Source organism: Lupinus angustifolius, chromosome LG02, assembly GCF_001865875.1.
Source record: "Lupinus angustifolius cultivar Tanjil chromosome LG02, LupAngTanjil_v1.0, whole genome shotgun sequence".
Lineage (NCBI taxonomy): Eukaryota > Viridiplantae > Streptophyta > Magnoliopsida > Fabales > Fabaceae > Lupinus > Lupinus angustifolius.
The window spans coordinates 14,866,701-14,885,239 of NC_032010.1; the positions used below are offsets into that span (position 1 = coordinate 14,866,701).

Genomic DNA, 18,539 nt, shown 5'->3' on the forward strand with positions numbered 1-18,539 from the left:
TCACTAGGAATTCTGATTGGAGGCAGACCAGTAACACTTTCAGCTTTGCATAGGAGATCATGACCTTGGAAACTCAAATGTCCAAATCTTTGATGCCAAACCCAACTCTCATGATCTGTTCTGGATAACATACAGTCTTGAGCATCAACCTGAATCCCAATCTTGAAGGTTCTGTTTGTGGAGAGTGGAACCTTCAAAATCAGATTCTTATTTCCATCAAACACCTTCAACTTTCTATCTTCCATGAGCATAGTATATCCCTTTTCAAGAAGCTGTCCAAGACTCAGCAAATTACTTTTCATCTTGGGAACATATAGTACATTCTGAATGCATGAATGATTTCCATCCCTTCTTTGAATTGAAATGTCACCTATTCCCTCAGCTTCAATGCAGCTATGATCTACAAACTTAACTTTGCTCTTAGAGGTTTCATCCAGAGATACAAACCATTCCTTGTGGCCTGTCATGTGATTGGAGCACCCTGTGTCTAGGTACCAACAATCATCCTTTGTGTTGTCCTTCTCTGTTGTTACCATGAGGAGAATCTGATCTTCATCAGATTCATTTTCTTGGGCTAATTTAGCCTCTACATCTCCTCCTCCATTGACAAATCTGTTTCTGCACTCAGAAGCATAATGCCCAAAGATCTTGCATCTGAAACACTGAATCTTCTTCTTATCTAGCTTCTTTTTGTTTCTCTTCAAAGCTTGATCATTCACACTGATTCTTTGTGAAGAACTAGAACCAGGTTCTTGTCTAGAACCCTCATGACCCCTATCTTTCTCACCCTTCCACTTGCCTCTCATTTTCTTCTGAAAAGTGCCTTGGCTAGTGAACTTCTTATTGAATCTGGCTTGCAAGGCTTGTTTTGGATCTCTGTCTAGACTTCTCTCCTTGATTCTTTGCTCATGGGCTTCCAATGAGCTCTGCAATTCCTCAATCTTGATGTCCTCAAGATTCTTTGACTCCTCAATTGCCACAACAATGTGGTCAAACTTTGGATTCAAAGTTCTCAACACTTTTTCAACAATCAATTGGTCCTTCATAATCTCACCACATCCCTTCATTAGATTAGTAAGGGATCTGAGTTTAGTGAAGTAATCAGCAATGGTGTCTTCATCCTTCATTTGCAGAAGCTCATATTCTCTCCTCAATGTCTGCAATTTCACCTTCTTTACCTTCTCTGCTCCAGCATAGCATCTTCCAAGGATATCCCAAGCTTCTTTTGATGTCTTGGAGTGTGCAATCTTCTCAAAATTAGAATCATCTATGCACTGATGGATCATTGCCAGAGCTTTGCAATCTCTCTTCGTGCATTCTCTGAAAAGAGATCTCTGTACTTCAGTGGCTTCATCTCTTGCACAACATCAAGAACTTCTTGATATCCAAAGAGAACTTTCATTTGCACTTGCCATCTTTCATAGTTCTTTCCATTTAGAGTTGGTAGAACCATTGTGAATCCGCTATTGCTTGCCATTTGTGAACCTCCTTCTTCCTTCTTACCACAGTTCCAAGATCAAGGAATGATGGCTCTAGATACCACTGTTACAGCAACAGAATTCGTGTTGCAGAAGAAGAAATGGAATGAAAACAGAAAAAAGAAAAGTAGAGAAGAGATAGTGATTAAAGAGTAAAGATATTGCTAGAAGAACTTGATCATTTATCAATATGAATGAATGAAATTATACATCAAACAACCTTCCTTATATAGTAACAAACCAACTAACTAACAAGCTGAAAAAAGGAAAGTTTCTAAAAACAGAAAAACTGAATTACAAAAACTTTCTAATTTTAACAATTCTTGCTTGTTGTTGAAGTAGCCATTCAGCTTTCCTCATGAGTTTTTTATATAGCCACTAAAAATACGATGGAAAGTGATTTCCATTAGTTAAAATTATCCAACATTATGAAGGTACATTTTTGTATTAATATAGTATTCTAATAATCCCTTACTTAGAATAATTGGCTCTTCATCATTTGTAAAATTACAATCATAAAAAATACTTGCTGGCAGCTGCCATTATTTCATCAAACCCAATGGCCTCCGATACACTTGGTTATTTCATAAGGAAAATAATGAATACACCAACATTGTAAGAGTTTTTTTTTTTTACACTGTTTCATCTACCATTTATATTTAATCATCATTGACTGTTAAATATAAGTAATACAAGTAAATGATGAATGATATATTAATTGTGTATAAATCTTTACACTAACAATACATAAATATTACACTCACAATTCATATGTTCCGAGTTTATTAACCCTAAATGCAGAGTTTATGAAGTGAAGCTGAACAGTAATATATGCTGGAGCTGTCTCATGCAAAACAAGCATATCTTGTAACGTGTATAACTGATTCTTCCTTAGTTTCAAGGCTTCCATGAAGTTATGTAGCCTGCTACCTACATTAGTTCGCAAAGCAACCATTCCTTCCTCATCTTGTGAGTGAAGTCCCATGGAGGAATTTGGAGATGTATGAAGAGATTAAAAACCTGATACTGCAACTAAAATTGAAACAATAAGGTAATGAGATTTAGTTTATTAGATTTCACTGTTTAAATATTTGAGCAGAAGCATAGGTTCTGCAATAGAGAAACCTATACCCATGTTATCTGCTATAATTTGTTTGCCTCATCTATAATGTGTGATAACTTTGAATGACATAAACGAATTGAACCATGCACATATTTAAGTTTATATATACACATATCAGAACATTTTCTTATAGTAATCTAAGTTAGTGGATTCTTCTTGAAATATATTTTAGTAAATCATAACATTTTCTTATAGTACCCAATATCCCAATCTTTTCTCCATTCTCTATCATTAGTACTCAGCCAATTATCTTCAGGTATAGTTTGATTCATTTCGATGATGAAAATGACAGTCCACTGCACAAGGTTCCGACCTAGTAAGGTCTAAGGGAGTTAAATGTAGTTAGCCTTATCCCCGCAAATGGAGAGGTTGTTTCCAGGATTTCAATCACTCACCTTTTGGTCACTAAGTAATAACCTTATCGTTGCACAGAGTCTCACCTTCTTCATTTTAATGATGCAATAATTAAAGCAAAAACAAAAAAGAAGATAAAACAGAGAGAGATAAACATTTAAACAAGTTTTAAAGACTTTAGCCGGTATCAATTGAGCTACAAGTACAAGGTTGACACTTCATGATAGGCAAATATATGTAGTGGTCACAGATTCTACTAGTAAGAAAAATAAGTATCTCTCTGCTCATGAGAAAATAGTGGGAACCTAATCATTTGTCTGCCTTTATTGAAAACTATCTCCTGAACCATAATAAGGGTGAATTGACCAACAACATGTGAATCAGTAAGTTATAGGAGAAGGATTAAAATAAATACAGTAAAGTTCAGAACAAAAGTTAACACCAGTATACTGATTGTCAAGTTTATTGTTGTCCTCCTTCCGGTCATTGTACTTTACCATTTCGTGCTTCTTTGGCATTGGTAGCAGATGATGTTCGACATATGACCTTGGAGTAGGAGTGGTATGGCAAAAAAAACATCACAAAAATAATATCACATAGCAAAGTTCAAAGACCAAGATGGAGCATAGTGAAAAAAATCCAGCATCATAATGGCGTAGAAAGACAATCATTGCCTGAATTTTAAGGGATGACTTTTCTGTCTAAGAATCGCATCGCAAACCTTCACAGCGTCTAGGTTATCTTTGACATTATGCACCCTAACAATATTAGCCCCACCCAAAACACCGGCTGTGACTGATGCAATGGTAGCAGGATCTCTCTCAACTGCAGCAGGTCTAGAGCAAATTTCACCTAAAAATCTCTTTCTCGAGGGCCCGATAAGTATAGGAACATGAGAGATGGCCAAACTTCTCTTGGCAATGTCTGCTCGGATATCAGGTAGTCCCGTGAGTATGTCCAGATTGTCTTCAGTTTTCTTTGAGAATCCAATCCCAGGGTCAATAATAATTCTCCACGCTGGGATCCCTGACAGTTCTGCCTCTCGAACCCGTGAGTATAATTCAGACACCACCTCTTTACAAACATCATCATATTTCAGGTTTTTACTGTTCTGCATTGTACATGGGTCACCCCTCATGTGCATTGCAACGTAAGGAACATCGAGACCTGCGATGACCTTAAACATATTAGGATCCAACTGACCAGCAGATACATCATTTATAAAATGAGCCCCTCTACTAACTGCTTCTAAAGCAACTTCGGAATAGAAAGTATCGACAGATATCAGCTTTCCCTCTACCTCAGGCATTGCCGTTACAGCTTCTAGGACAGGGATTAATCTATCTAATTCTTCTTCAACAGAAATCCTAGACGCCATCGGTCGTGTAGACTGAGCGCCTATATCAATCATATCTGCACCTTCTGAAATCATTGACCGAACGTGAGAAACAGAAGACTTCACGGATTGGAAATTTCCCCCATCACTAAAACTATCTGGGGTCAAATTAAGGACGCCCATTACAGATGTTCTGCGTGACCAGTCAAGTAAGCCATTTCCAACCGGCATTACCCTATACATACCTTCCTCTCCAATAAGAGATTCACCACCTAATTTTTCCCACAATCCAGAAAGTCCACCAGAATGACCTGAAAACGAATGCCAACTAGCAACTGTATCACTGTCAATATCCGATCCGAGTAAATCCATCAAAGGGGCCATAACAAACGGCCGTTCCCATATTCTTTCATGAGGTACAGTGAGAATATCAGACCCAACTTTAAATTTACCATAGAATAAAATGTCTAAGTCAATTGGCCTTGGACCATACCTTATACCATCTGTACGACCCATGTCCTTCTCAATTTTTTTTAGTGCAGCCAATAATTCATGTGGCCCAAGTTTAGTGACAGCCCTAACTGCAGAGTTGAGGAAGCGAGGTTGATCAGTAACATATGCAGGTGCTGTCTCATATAAACAAGCATGTCTTGTGATGCTTATGCCTGACTTCTTCATTAGTTTCAAGGCTTCCTTGAAGTTATGTAGCCTATCACCTACATTACTTCCCAAAGCAATCACTGCTTCCTCCTCTTGTGAGTGAAGTTCCACCGAGCAATTCGGACCTGTGTGAAGAGAGGAAAAACCTGACACTGCAATCGAAGTTAAAGCCAAAATAAGATAATTGACATTGATTATCCAAAAATCATGAGCTCTGAGCCTCTAACTACTTTCCATCTAGTTAGATTATATCTATCACATGCAAACCTTAGGGTAACAAAAAATACACAGTTTAAGTACCATCAATGGCTTGGCAAGCTAAAAGAATTCAACTCTAAATCCTTAAACCTAACTTGGTATCACGCTAAAAGAGTGGGTTGATTGAGTTTATTAAGTTTACATTACCATTAAGATACTTTCTGGCAGTAAAAAGCCGACGCCTTTGTGCCCCCAGATACTTCAAAGTACTCATTGTGGAGAGGCTTCTGTTTTGAAGTGTATACAAAGTCAATATTCTACCTCTCTTCTGTTGCACTTATACTATGCAATGTCCCACCCTCTGGTCATAAAATTAAATACATAAAAATAAAAACAGAAGTATTCACATAACTCCAAAAATGCAAATATCTATAGGAATTTCACACATTAGCAGTTATAGACAATAATCCAATCCAATACTCCATATCCTAATCTAATGAATCAAATATTCCAATGTTTCTGATGCAGCCACATAAATTATTGCAAATATAGTTCAAGTCAATGACCTACTGTGCTTGTCATCTTTCAACAGTGATGTAACATAAAAAAACAAGACCCAAAATGTCTTTCAGGCATTTTAGCAAGCACCTGGCATACCCAGAAGTAAAAAAGTACATAGTGATAACCATGCTCACCTTGTAATAACCCATGAATATTTTTCTTTTCTTTTCCAAGTTACCAATTGAATAGAAGAGAAAAAAAATGAAACAAAAATTAATTCAAAGAATAATCTGATGCAGCCATGAAGGAAATGAAACACTCACCAATCAGGACCCTTTTCCGTAGGTTAATAGGGGCATACAATGTAAAATGCTGAAAAGACTAAAACTTTAATAAAACGAGGTCGTTTTGAACATGACCCTACTTAGTTTAAAAAACCCTTGTCGTTTTGAGTTTTCTTCTAAAGCCCTTCAGTTTTGTCTCTTCAAAACCTTAACTAGTCTGTCATGTCTGAAGGGAAAACTCTTCATTGTTTCTAAAACTTCTTCTCTTTCCAATGGCGTGTCTCTCCTTTTCTCAGTTTCTTTCATTTCCTAGGTTCTCCTTCTCTCTCTCTCTAAATTAGTTGAAGCTACTATAATCTGTAACTTATCCAAAAAAAATGTTTTTTAAAGAGTTTTATTCATTTTTTTATTGTTATTGTTTAATCATGAAACGGTTTTCAGATGAGTTTTTTTTTTGGAATTTGGTAAATTTATTGAAACCCATTATTCGCTATGTCCTCTGCATATATAATATCTATATTCTAAATGTTTTGGTCAATTTTGGCGATTTTGGTTGAATAATGAGATTGGCTTCTTGGAAAGTTTTGAAATTTACTGTTTTTCTGAGCTGAAGAGCTTTAAGTTATGCTTCACCTTAACTCAAAATTCGTTGTGGTGGTTGAATGTGAGTGTGAAAGTGTCGTTTGTGCAGGTGCTACTTGAATTGTTCATATTGTTATGCATCTTTTAACGTAGTGCAACTTAGAGAACTCAGGTCAAGTTGCAATTCAGGTCATGTGGCATTTGCTAGAAACAAAGCTTCTCTGGATTCTGCTATAGATGAATCTAATGAGAATGGAGTTGTTGAGGAAAAGAAGACAACTGGGTCATCTAAAACTAAGACGGTGACGTCGAGGAGAAAGAAAAAATATATAGATGAGACTCCTGAAGAGAACAACGTTTTGTTGGTAGATAGTGATGCTGCTGCCAATGAAGAAAGCTCATCTGCCTCTAGTGATGATTCCAAGAAAAGTCCAAGGTCACGAAGAAAGGGTAATAATCTCTTCATCTTTGTGTCTCGATGTGTTTTGCTTATAAGTAAGTGGTAGCTAAACTTTCTGTTATTTTAGGTGCTTCTAGTTCTGCAGAATTTGAAGTAGAGAAGGAACTCAAGGAAGAGAAAAAGGTTAGAAGAGGAAGGAAACCTAAAGTGGAGAATGTAATTATACAGGATAAGTGTAGCAAATCTGAAATCGATGATCGGGAAGATAAAAAAGTTAGAAGACGAGGGAGACCTAAGGGGGGAAATGTAATTATAGAGGATAAGGGTAGCAAAGCTAAAATAAATGGCCAAGAAGTGAAAAAGGTTAGTAGCCGAAGGAGATCTAAGGAGGAGAATGTAATTATAAAGGATAAGGGTAGTGAAGCTGAAATCAGTGATCTAGACGAATCTTCATTTATTGAAAATTTGGAGGAGGGTGATGATGGCTTAGAATTGATAAAAGACGATGGAGGGGATATTGGTTCTACTAATGATCGGTCTCCCCTTGTTTGTTGCTTTGGATCTGCACAGAATGCTTTTGTGCCTTCTGCGAGGCCTGCCAACAGGCTTACAGATTATGAAATCCATGAACAGATGAAGGGTGCTCTGCGGAGCCCTGAAAATTTTTATAGTAAGACTCCGGGGGGCTCTGCAGGTAGTGTTGCAGTTGCTCTTGCAAGCTTGGGCGGCAAGGCTGCTTTCATGGGGAAACTTGGGGACGATGAATTTGGTCAAGTTATGCTGTACTATATGAATGTGAATAATGTTCAAACCCGATCAGTTCGTATTGATAATAAAACGGCTACTGCTGTATCATTGATGAAGGTTGGTAAAAGGGGTCGATTGAAAATGAGCTATGTCAAACCGTGTGCTGAAGATTGTTTGACGATGTCTGAGATAAATATTGATGTGCTGAAAGAGGTATGCAACTTTAAACCTATTGAAGAAAATAACTTAATGATTCAAACCTAATTCTATGTAAATTGTAGGTCTTAACCTGATCATCGTTGGTTATAATTCTCTTAATTTGATTCGGCCAGTGTTTAGTTGCAAAATTTGAAGGCCTGATCAGTAAAATATTCGGTCATCATTCTTTTCTTGCTCTATGTTTTACAACCTTGCCATTCTTCTATTGAAATGTTTTGTTGTTAGTTGCCGATTTGCTGTGTTAGTCGCTGCCATGTGTGCATTTGAGTAAAAAAAATGAACAATTAGTACTAAGTTTCATTCAGAAATGGTTGCTTGCCTAAGGATGTATTAGGTCCTATGCATACTTTATGCTACTTTTTTTTGTTTTAGCTGCTTGAGTGGTAAGATTGCTGTGAAATGCGATCTGATTGTTTTAAGAACATATCATGTAGGCAAAAATGTTCTACTTCAGCACACATTCCCTGCTTGATCATAGCATGAGATCCACTACATTGCAAGCCATTAAGATTGCGAAGAAATTTGGAGGGCTTGTTTTCTATGATGTAAACCTTCCCGTGCCACTATGGCACTCTAGTGAAGAAACTAAGACGTTCATTCGGCAAGTATGGAATCAAGCAGACATTATTGAGGTCACTAAGCAAGAATTAGAGTTTTTATGTGGGATAATACCATCTGAAAAATTTGACACCAAAAATATTGACAGTTCTAACTTTGTTCATTATGGACCCGAAGTGGTCGCACCACTTTGGCACGAAAATCTTAAGGTTTTGTTTGTGACTAATGGAACTTCCAAGATACATTACTACACTAAGGAGCTCAATGGTGCTGTTAGTGAAACGGAGGATGATGATGATCCACCTACCCCTTTCACTTCTGATATGTCAGCATCTGGAGATGACATTGTTGCAGGTACATTATTAACAATTTACATTTATTCATCGCGCTGCTTTTGTTTCAATAGGAAGCGGTAGTCTATTTGAAGCATAAAAGGGAAACCTCTTTTAAATCATGTTTTGCACTTTCATGATAATAATCATGAGATGTGATGACTTTTGAAGCAAAGCAACTTTGGACACACTGTAACAGAAAAAGAGATCTTGTACACACACTACAGTAATTGTTCTGAAAATCCACCGAGTAAGGAACTGACTTTTACAGAACCCATGTATAAAACTGTATTACAAGATTGTTGGTGAGTGATTGCACATTTTAATTGGCATTGAACCACCCAACATATACCAAAAAATAAACTACCAGTTGCTTTTGCGCTCAAGGTGACTTTCAGTGGGAAAAATCACCTTTGATAAACATATGCTAAATGGTGCTATCGTTCAGGCTTATATTATTTTTATCTATGGTACATGATAATCCATAAATCAGAATTTTCTAGGAATACTTCAGATGGAGTTAAACTGCCATAAGATGAAACATCAACTAGGAACTAAGCCCCACTTTCTGAGTACTCTTCTTGTCTCATCTTTTCAGCTCTCATGAGAATGTTGGCAGTTGCACCTGATATGATAACTGATGAATGGTACCTGGAGCAAACCATCAAGTATGCAATTTATTGTGGGGTTATGGATCAAAAGATTCTTGCTCAAAAACGCGGCGTTCCTCACATGAAGACGCGGAGGAAGTGACCCCCGGTGCAGATGGTATAAGATCAGTTACAGAAAGAGAGTACAGCACGTTAGAGCCTGTTAGTTGCTCCATGTGATAAATGAAACTTTTGTAACTTGGTGATTTTCACAGTGAAGTTTTCATCCCTTATATAGAAAACTTAGTGTTTATTTGTTTCACTGTTTTTTTCTTTTCCATTGCTAGATGTTATTTTACCTCAGATTTTTAATTTTTTGTTACCAATTTGTTGTACCAATGCCATTATAAGCAAATATAAAAAAATCCATTTTACAGTTCATTGCCAAAGTTGTTTATATCTTACTTTCTCTTTGAGTTGACAGGGTTGCTGTATTTGTTCAGAGATGTAGTTAGATGTTGATGTTTGTAATTTTCCTTCATTTTATTTTATTTTTTATTGATCAACGCCATAACGTTATGTTGTTATAGCGTCGTTCGAACCATGTAGCTGACCCTACCTAGTAGGATAAAGACTCGGTTGTTGTTTTAAACCAATAAATTTACCCAACTTCTCAATTATTATAGAAGTAACAACCATATCCTACATCAAAGTACAGATACTGGAACTTACTGCAATGTTTTAAGATTCTGAAGAATGTCATGTACGCAGAACTTTCAGGAAGACTTTTACTAACACTAGATAGGGAAATTTATGTGGTTTTTTAGATTCATTTTTTATATTTTTTTAAATGCATTTTGAATTGAGAGAATTTATATTGATAAAATATCTAATGTGATTATCACAAGGTCAGCACAATTGGTAAATAGTTACATTCCTTAAATATATGTCAAAGGCAATGTTCTATTGTCAACCTACTAGCCTGACAATTGATTGGACAAATATACGACGTTGGTCGTACAACAAAGGTAAATTCACTTCACGGTATTGTCGATCACACATATTCTCTCTACTCTAGCATACAACTCTATAATACTGATCCAATGTGTTACAAAGTCTCCAAAAGTATTAGGTGAATGTTTCATAAAAAAGAGGAGAATAAAATTACACTACATGAACCTGATTTTCCTTTTTAAATTGCAAACAGTTGAGACCATCATCATAACCAATAACCAAAATAGGAATCAGAAGGAAAGAAGTCACAGTTGGAATGATGCTCTCCACAACTTTTATTGGCCACTGACAAAACCTATACCAAACGTCCCCTAAGGAGAGAGCAAGAAAAAGCAAAACAAAAGACTTTCTATCCCATAGAAAAGAAATAGGCAGGCTCTATGGATAGACACTTTGTTATGTCTCTTAACACTACATACAAACTTACACTTATGCATAGGCATCATCCTAATTTGTTGTTCAAATTGGAATCTTCAAGTTTTGAGGCAGCCAGCTTGTCCAAAAACCACACCAACTTCCCCGTAGCTGGTTGGACCATTCTCGCTGGTATTAATGGGCACTCTGGTCCAACAGCATCTATTGCCAAGTGTGCAGCCTCCGCTTTGCTTTCGCCTGTGGCAACCACTGCTACAGTGGATGCAGAATTGATAACGGGCAAGGTGAATGTGATTCTCTCAGGCGGCGGTTTGGGGGAGTCGGTGATAAAAGTTACCCATTCTTCCCTCTCATTGAGTGCTGAGTGGTTAGGGAATAAAGAGGCAACATGACCATCCTGACCCAATCCAAGCAGAATAAGATCAAATTTGGGGCAGTCATTTATCTCAGATACACTGACCACCCGGGTTTTCACCAACTGCCGGATGGCAAACTCATAATCGTCAGCGGCATCTTCTGCTGACACTGAATCATTAATTGAATGCACATGACTGTGGACAATAGGCACCTGTTTATATAACAAGCATATTATCAGAGTAAGAATATTAAGTAATGATATAACTAACTAAGTTAAAACTCATGCAAATAACAAAAGGGAGACATGTAGAGGCAGAGAAAAGGAGAGTGATTTTAATATCAATGCAAAATATTTATATTAGAGACTTCCATGTATGTTGCTTTTGTTGAAGTCAACTTTTAAATAGGAAGCAAGCAAAAAATCATTTCTTTTTCCATTGGATTCAGCATAGGAAAATATCATACAAAAGTTGAACAGTGTCTTGAACATATGGATTCAGAACAGAATCAGACAAGAACCGAAATGCACAAAAGATAATATTTAAGACATAAACCCAAGGCCTGATTAATAGATGTTACAGATCCACATATACATCAAGAGCAAGTTGTGAACCCGTGGGATATTGTCATGCATCTTACATTGCTATTTAACCTGTGATAAAAGAACAATTTTCTTGAATTGCTGAAAGGAATTTTTACATAGTAAACATAATCTGCTCAAGGGCCAAAAATGCAAGATGCTAAGAACCCCCTCTACCCTCTTTCCACCACTATTCCGCAGTACATTATGACCATCAAGGGCTGTCTTGTGTTTCACTATAATCTCACTAATAGTTAGAAAGTTTATTTCAATGTGGCCTATGATTTCAAGAAGATAACATACATTTCAACTTATAGGACACTGCAAGATGAAAAAGAACAAATTAGGACAAGAAATAAATTTCAGTTAATTTAGAACATATAGCATGCATAAACTTAATAACAGTAGGATTAACACAAAAGGTAAACAGCTAGATATTTAGAGATAACAACAACCAACCAAGCCATAATCTGACTAGATATTTAAAGATAAATGGAATTTAATTACACTTCCCTTTTCTTGTTTGGGAAACACATTATACCGTGCTTAATAATAATTGAAGACAAAACGAGGGGATATTCTATTAAGTATTAACCAAGAAATAATGGAATATTAGTTATGTGACCAAAGGCTAGATAAACAAAATGAAACCAAATTTGATAACCAAGCATTGGAGGCATATTATCTTCACCCACTCATTTCAAGACTACTTGAAATGTCTTCCAGCAGCCATTCCTCATCATTCTTTAACACCTATATGCATTTTAAGAAAATACTCATGGATAACGGGTTGTAGACATACAGGTCGAGATCGACTTCGCATGGCAAGCTTATAGTACTGCATATTGCACTGTATGGGTTTTCATTGTGCAAGATACTCTCTGGAATTCTTTCAAATTCACCCATCTATAATACAGTTACTCTAAAACTAATTTGGCTAGCACTGTTTAAAATGTCCTTACGAAATCATTTCTAAAACTTGATGATAAATGAGGCTCCAAGATAGTTTCTGTTTCTTTCAGAAATTCTCACTCTTCATAACATGTCAAGGATGAATAACAGAAAAGCTGCTTCTTGTTATTGCATCTGCACAACTATATCTTACAGGAAAAGCATATAGTAAATTTAATGTGCTTTATTATGGTTGATATTATACCCTATGTGTTGAGAAGATTCATCGAATTGGATGCACTGATGCAGAGCATTACAGAAGGTCTTGTAGCTATGACCTTGAGGATGGACTGGAATGTTTGATTGAGATGCCTTTTCCTAGAATAAACATGGTCTGCAGAGTTAATTGATACTGACACACAATCCTTTAACTCAGAATCTGCCCAAAATCTAAAGAAACCAGATGAATGAGATTAACTTCTTTGCTTTTGAGAGTTCTCATAGTATCTATCGGCTTATAGCAGTCAAGAATTCCAGAGTATACAACCTACAAGCATGATTGTCAAGTAATAGGGTCCTCAGCACTGCTGAGACCTTTATTCTGAAATCAGTACCTGAAACTAGAACCAAATTTTTGTAATGGAAGGGAGTTGGGAAAATTGGAGCCATTTGCTGCTGAAGGGAAATATACTCTCTTTGTGTGTAGCAATAGAATTAAAAACTGTTGGAGTGGGACGGCAAGATTGAACTCGTAGCCACTTGGACATAGATGTACTATTACCATGTCAAGGACCAAGTATACTAAAAACTTAAGCTATTAGGTGAAGGCTCATGAATGGTTTTATATCCACCAATCTTTTTCCATAAATTCAAAGTGGTTCAGAAAATTTAGAACTGCAAATCAGGGTAAGAAATAATAATTTGATATTGAATAAAAGATTATCCAATAATGCCTGAGGATTAAAAAGGGGGACCACCAGTAATACCCAAATCAGATGTCAAGATGATATTCCAAGATCTATATTTTCTTAAAATATGGGGAAATCTCCTTTGCAAAGATGCTTGCTGGGGAAGGTTTTCAGAAGAATACCAAAAACATTTCCAAAATGTAAAAACAAGTTGGGCCGAGACCTCAAAATCAAATGGTCAACTCAAGACTCTTGCAATCTCAATCCTATAATCTAGCCAAGTCTTAATTTTCTACTTAATTATATAAACTGATACATTAGTCCTCGTCAAATCTTATCAATCAAAATTAGTGCACTTACACTGCAGCCACCACACCCAGCTGGTGCCCTCAGCATCTTGCTGATGTGATAACAGTTGATATCAATACTGCAAGTCCACCGTACCACACGACCAACCATCTTGTCGATGCAACCATGGTTTATCTCCCATGAAAACATCAAACCAACTCAAAATGGCCGATGTCAACCTTGAAAAGCTCATGAAGCCAGCTAAATGCTCTATCTGGATCCCGCAGCTCTCCTATCTTCAGCGACACAACCACAACAGTGAAGTTTTTGGAACCAGATAATCGAGCATTCGTTCATACATCCCGGTGTACAACTCACCCTGTAACTAGACTCGCCAAATACTGACTTGGGGTGTACAAATCTACTGGTTTATTTGGCCCAAAACCAGGAAGGTTAGGTAGCAATCTCGTGCTTCAGCAACAACTCTTTATCAAGGTCAATCCTTATCAGGATTAGAACTCTACTCCTAACATATCTAAAACTTAAACTATTATGTATGTCTCCAAATTCAATAACTAGAAATAGTAAACAAAATATCATTATCAACTCTCAGTACGCTCAGCTTCCACATCAGAATAAATGTAGATCTCAATAAGGTAACTAGTTAAAACGAGATCCAAACTGCTAATTTTGATATGTACCTCTGAAAGTATTCAATATTGACTATATAAATAAATGGACATTCAAAAAGAGGCACCTTGAAGTAAAAATCTTATATTTCATGCGAACAAAGCAACTCAAGAAGGTTATTTGAAGATGCTCAAAACTGAATCAGCAATTGAATTTTTTCAGTCAACTGGCAATAAAAGAAGAAATCAAGCCCTTAACTTTTGAAAATTTGATATACTAGTTCCATTTTTTGTTTGGTTTTCCCTTTTAAGAAGCAACCAGGAAAGAAGGTAAGTTAGTAAAGAACAGTTCAATACTCAAAACTTGATTATATCATTATCTGATTATCCTCCAAAATATTCCGAGAATAATCATTATTTAAAGAAACATGTTGATTTGAGGGTACAACCTTGGACAAAAGGCCATCTTTGGCGAGCTTATAATTGCTATCAGCATGGTTTTTCGCCACAACACGCTCATCAGCCCAGAATATATACCACTTGGACCAGTCCACTGTCTTGATATAAGGCGCTTCAAAGAGTTTTCTGTTTGCAACCACAAGTTTTAAACCAACACCAAATCATAAAAGCCAAAAAAACATTATATACGTAAAAAGATAAGATACAGGTACCCCATTAAGCCAATGAGAGAACCACCAGATAAAACAATGGCAAAAAAACCGTGCTCCTTCACAGATGCATCTGATAATTCGGCAATGTAATCTGCCAAATCAGTCCTTAGCTCATCCAAACTCTCATGAATTCTCAACTCCCCTCTATTTTTGTGACCACCAGAGAGAGCCATGCTTTGAAAATGTCAAATAGCTCTACCTCATACCAAGATGAAAAAAATAACAAAGTGAGCATCAAAACAAACACAGAAAAAAAATTAATCATGTACTCAATGAAATAGGTACAGAATCTACAAATAGTTGTAAGCACCAAATTCAAAACACGAACAGCTTTTACATTAGCATTATAAACCTAAAAGCTAAAACACAATGGGGTTTCAAAATTGTCTTAGATCCTGCTTCACAGCTTAAAACAAAATCTAAAGAAGGAGAACAAACAATAAGGATATAGAATTATAGATAAAGATAATAACTTTACTGTTTATTTTACTACATGACTTAAATAGCAATCTAAAACACAATATATATAAGGATTTTTGTTGAATTTAAGGGTTGAATCATATCAAGCAATAGCTTTTACATAAAAGGGTATCATCACTATAACCCAAACATCCATAGATCGATGCTAAAAATGCTGTGACCAAGTACACACTTAAGAACTGCAGAAAAAAATAGAGAAGAAAAAACAACAGGACTAAGATCATAAAACATGTTAAATTGACATACTCAACTTCAGCAGAAACTTGAAAAATAAGAAAAGCATGAAGATCAATGATAGTCTCATGCAGTTTAAGATTAGTAAAAACTCAAAGAATCGATATGTTTGAGAAAGATACAGAGGGAGGAATGCTTACAAAGAAAAGAGGAGAGGACGTGGCACAGAGAAGAAGATGACGAAGATGGAAGATGGGAATGAACACAAACTATATGTTATATATACATATTACATTACTATAATGTGTACATTATTTCATTATATATATATATATATAAGTTTTTAAATTTGTATATACTAGATAACTAATTAAAACTTGAGTTAAGGAGTCCAATTCTACTGTTCATGAACTTAAGTTGAGTGGAATTCAACGTAGAAAAGTAGTTTATATCAAACTCAAATCGAGTTAAAAAAGAAACTGACTCTAATGGAGCTCGATTGATTTTTAACACTATTTATTGGGTCTCAAAATTTTGTTTTATATATATATAGGGAGATATTTATGAGAACAATAAATTTGGGTCTTACAACCAATTATTAATAGTTAAGATTAAAAATTAGTTATTGGTCATATGATAATCATATGCATGTATTTTTTAATCTTAATTGTTTAATCAATATCCAATGATATATATTATATGTTCTCATTTCTCATAATAGTGCATTGATCTCACATGAGTAGATCTCTTATTTAGATATAAGTTACATGTAACTTTATTTTTTTAAATTCGTAATTATATTATATTCTTTAACTAGTTCGCACCAATTCTCATAAACTAATAGGCTTTCACAAGTTCATAATGGTATAGCAAAGTACTAATATGGAGTTTAGTTGGACACTTTTTTTCAATCAAACCAACCAATATTTTATGATTTTTATAAGTATAAAATATATTTTTATATTGGAAGATAAATTGTCACCTCTAGTTATTAAAATTATAATATGTATCTTATTTAATCTTTTTTAAATAGAATATTTTTGAAAACTAAAAAATTAAGAATATATCATGATTTTAATGGACGAAGGAGATAATTTATCTCCTCTTATAAGAAAATATTTTGTTTTTTTATTTATGATTATATTTTAAGGTTACAGCCGGAGAAATTAGCAAATGCAAATAATATATCCAATTGTATTTCATTTTTGTAATATTTACTACTTTGTCCTTTACCTCTTTATAATAATTATAGTCACTCATTTCAAAAAGTTGTTAATATGTTTATAATGTCAAAGAAGATATTAGACGAGTGAAAGAAAAATATTTTAATTCCTATTTATAAGAACAATAAAATATATAATATTTTGAAACTACAAAATGATTAAACTTATGAATTATACTATGAAGTTATGGGAAATAATAATTGAGCATATGTTGAGATAAAATATGTATAGTATTGAGAATTAATTTAGTTATATGTAGGGAAGATCCACTAAGGAGGATATATGCTTGCTACAATTATTGATAGAGAGATATTGAAATATACTTGATACTTAGATATGATTTTCATTCAATTGAAGATGGTATATGATAAAGTTCCTAGAGTGGTATTGTGCAATATGATAATAAAATGATCAACATTGCACCCCTAACTTGTTTACATTTGCCTTAAATGTGCTTATTTGCCTTAGAAGCGCTTATTGAGGATGTTTAGTGATCAGTGTCATAATGCATGCTTTTTATGGCCGATACTATTTTATTTGAAGACTTGTGAGAAGAATTAAATTGGAAGTTAAAAATATACATACAAACTTTATAAGCATATAACTTTTGTATAAGTTGAAGTAAAACAAAATATATGAAGTGTAAGTTTAACAATAAACAGTCAAAATTGACTATGAGCATAAAAATTGGAGATCATGTTATAACATAGCTCACATATTTGATCAATCATACACCACGATGAGAGAAACTGAGGGAGATATACAAGATTCAAGTGAGTGGATGAAATGATAGAATGATTCAAGTTTGACAACATGACAAAGTGCTCCAAGTTTAAAAATTTTATCACACAACTATAAAACATGTAATGTTACATGAGACTGAATGTTGCATAATAAAATGTCAACCAAAGAATAAATTCAATATAATAAAGATGAAAATATTGTGTTAGATAATTGAATTCACTAAAAATATAATTATGAATGAATGCATGATAGAAAGTTGTGGTAGCTATTATTATTGAAAAATGGAAGCTAGTCCAAATTTAAGAGAAAGTTGGATGTCAAAAAAAGACAAAAAAAAAAATTTCAAAGTTAATGTCTTATCAATAATTATAATTATGACATATAATATATATTAGGTAATAAGTTTGTTAAATAATATTGAATCTGATGCAATAACATATAACTATATGAGAGAGAGCCATAGACATCTCAAGTTAAAAAAATGTAAGTTACATAAGGGTTTGTTTGGGAGTTGGATTTTGGAGAGAAAGGAAAGGAAAGGCTTGGGAACCATGAAATACACTTATGAGATGACTTTCAAGCCTTTCATTTCCCTTCTTTCTCCTCCAAAATCCAACTTCCAAACAAGCCCTAAAGCAAAATACAAAATCACAATGATATCATGGCCAATTTTGTTTTTATACATAAATTTGATGTATTCTGATTTTGCTACTATGTTTTGTGACTGTTAAGCACCATTATGGTGACAAGACTCACAACTATATGTAGTTGACATTTTTAACATTTAGTTTTACAGCCAACTGTAATGCATAACCTTAGACTCAGATATTTAGTTTTAATAAA

The 18,539-nt window shown here is 34.9% G+C and overlaps 2 protein-coding genes, 1 long non-coding RNA gene and 1 pseudogene across 7 annotated transcripts; 1 reads left to right on the plus strand and 3 right to left on the minus strand.

Annotated features, from left to right (window-relative positions):
- LOC109336487 (folate synthesis bifunctional protein, mitochondrial) lies at window positions 3,251-6,049 on the minus strand. 4 transcript variants are annotated; one of them, XM_019573111.1, is made up of 3 exons: window positions 5,974-6,049; window positions 5,357-5,510; window positions 3,251-5,103 (listed from the first exon to the last, which is right to left on the minus strand). In XM_019573111.1, the coding sequence occupies exons 2-3, from the start codon at window positions 5,421-5,423 to the stop codon at window positions 3,623-3,625; spliced, it is 1,548 nt and encodes a 515-aa protein (XP_019428656.1). In that variant the 5' UTR covers window positions 5,424-5,510; window positions 5,974-6,049; the 3' UTR covers window positions 3,251-3,622. The 4 variants fall into 4 exon arrangements, with proteins under 4 accessions (XP_019428656.1, XP_019428664.1, XP_019428673.1 ...); XM_019573119.1 differs by lacking the exon at window positions 5,974-6,049 and adding an exon at window positions 5,845-5,964; XM_019573128.1 differs by lacking the exon at window positions 5,974-6,049 and having other exon boundaries at window positions 3,251-3,542; window positions 3,592-5,103; window positions 5,357-5,964.
- On the plus strand, window positions 6,093-9,974 carry LOC109336481 (annotated as a pseudogene).
- On the minus strand, window positions 10,546-16,016 carry LOC109336522 (probable 6-phosphogluconolactonase 1). 2 transcript variants are annotated; one of them, XM_019573174.1, is made up of 4 exons: window positions 15,930-16,016; window positions 15,076-15,270; window positions 14,854-14,989; window positions 10,546-11,319 (listed from the first exon to the last, which is right to left on the minus strand). In XM_019573174.1, exons 2-4 carry the CDS (start codon window positions 15,246-15,248, stop codon window positions 10,819-10,821), a joined length of 810 nt encoding a protein of 269 aa, XP_019428719.1. In that variant the 5' UTR covers window positions 15,249-15,270; window positions 15,930-16,016; the 3' UTR covers window positions 10,546-10,818. The 2 variants fall into 2 exon arrangements, with proteins under 2 accessions (XP_019428719.1, XP_019428728.1); XM_019573183.1 differs by having other exon boundaries at window positions 15,076-15,274; window positions 15,930-16,004.
- On the minus strand, window positions 12,831-14,847 carry LOC109336531. The gene is made up of 2 exons (XR_002106358.1): window positions 14,193-14,847; window positions 12,831-14,160 (listed from the first exon to the last, which is right to left on the minus strand). It is a non-coding gene; the product is annotated as an uncharacterized LOC109336531 (long non-coding RNA).

Bases quoted from the DNA above. Each gene is read 5' to 3' on its own strand.
- LOC109336487 (XM_019573111.1), bottom strand. From the start codon at position 5,423: ATGAGTACTTTGAAGTATCTGGGGGCACAAAGGCGTCGGCTTTTTACT. The intron at 5,104-5,356 runs GTAATGTAAACT...CTTCGATTGCAG, and splicing joins TGCCAGAAAGTATCTTAATG to TGTCAGGTTTTTCCTCTCTT.
- LOC109336522 (XM_019573174.1), bottom strand. From the start codon at position 15,248: ATGGCTCTCTCTGGTGGTCACAAAAATAGAGGGGAGTTGAGAATTCAT. The intron at 14,990-15,075 runs GTACCTGTATCT...GGTTGCAAACAG, and splicing joins TCTCTCATTGGCTTAATGGG to AAAACTCTTTGAAGCGCCTT. The intron at 11,320-14,853 runs GTTGTACCCTCA...TTATATAAACAG, and splicing joins AAGATGGCCTTTTGTCCAAG to GTGCCTATTGTCCACAGTCA.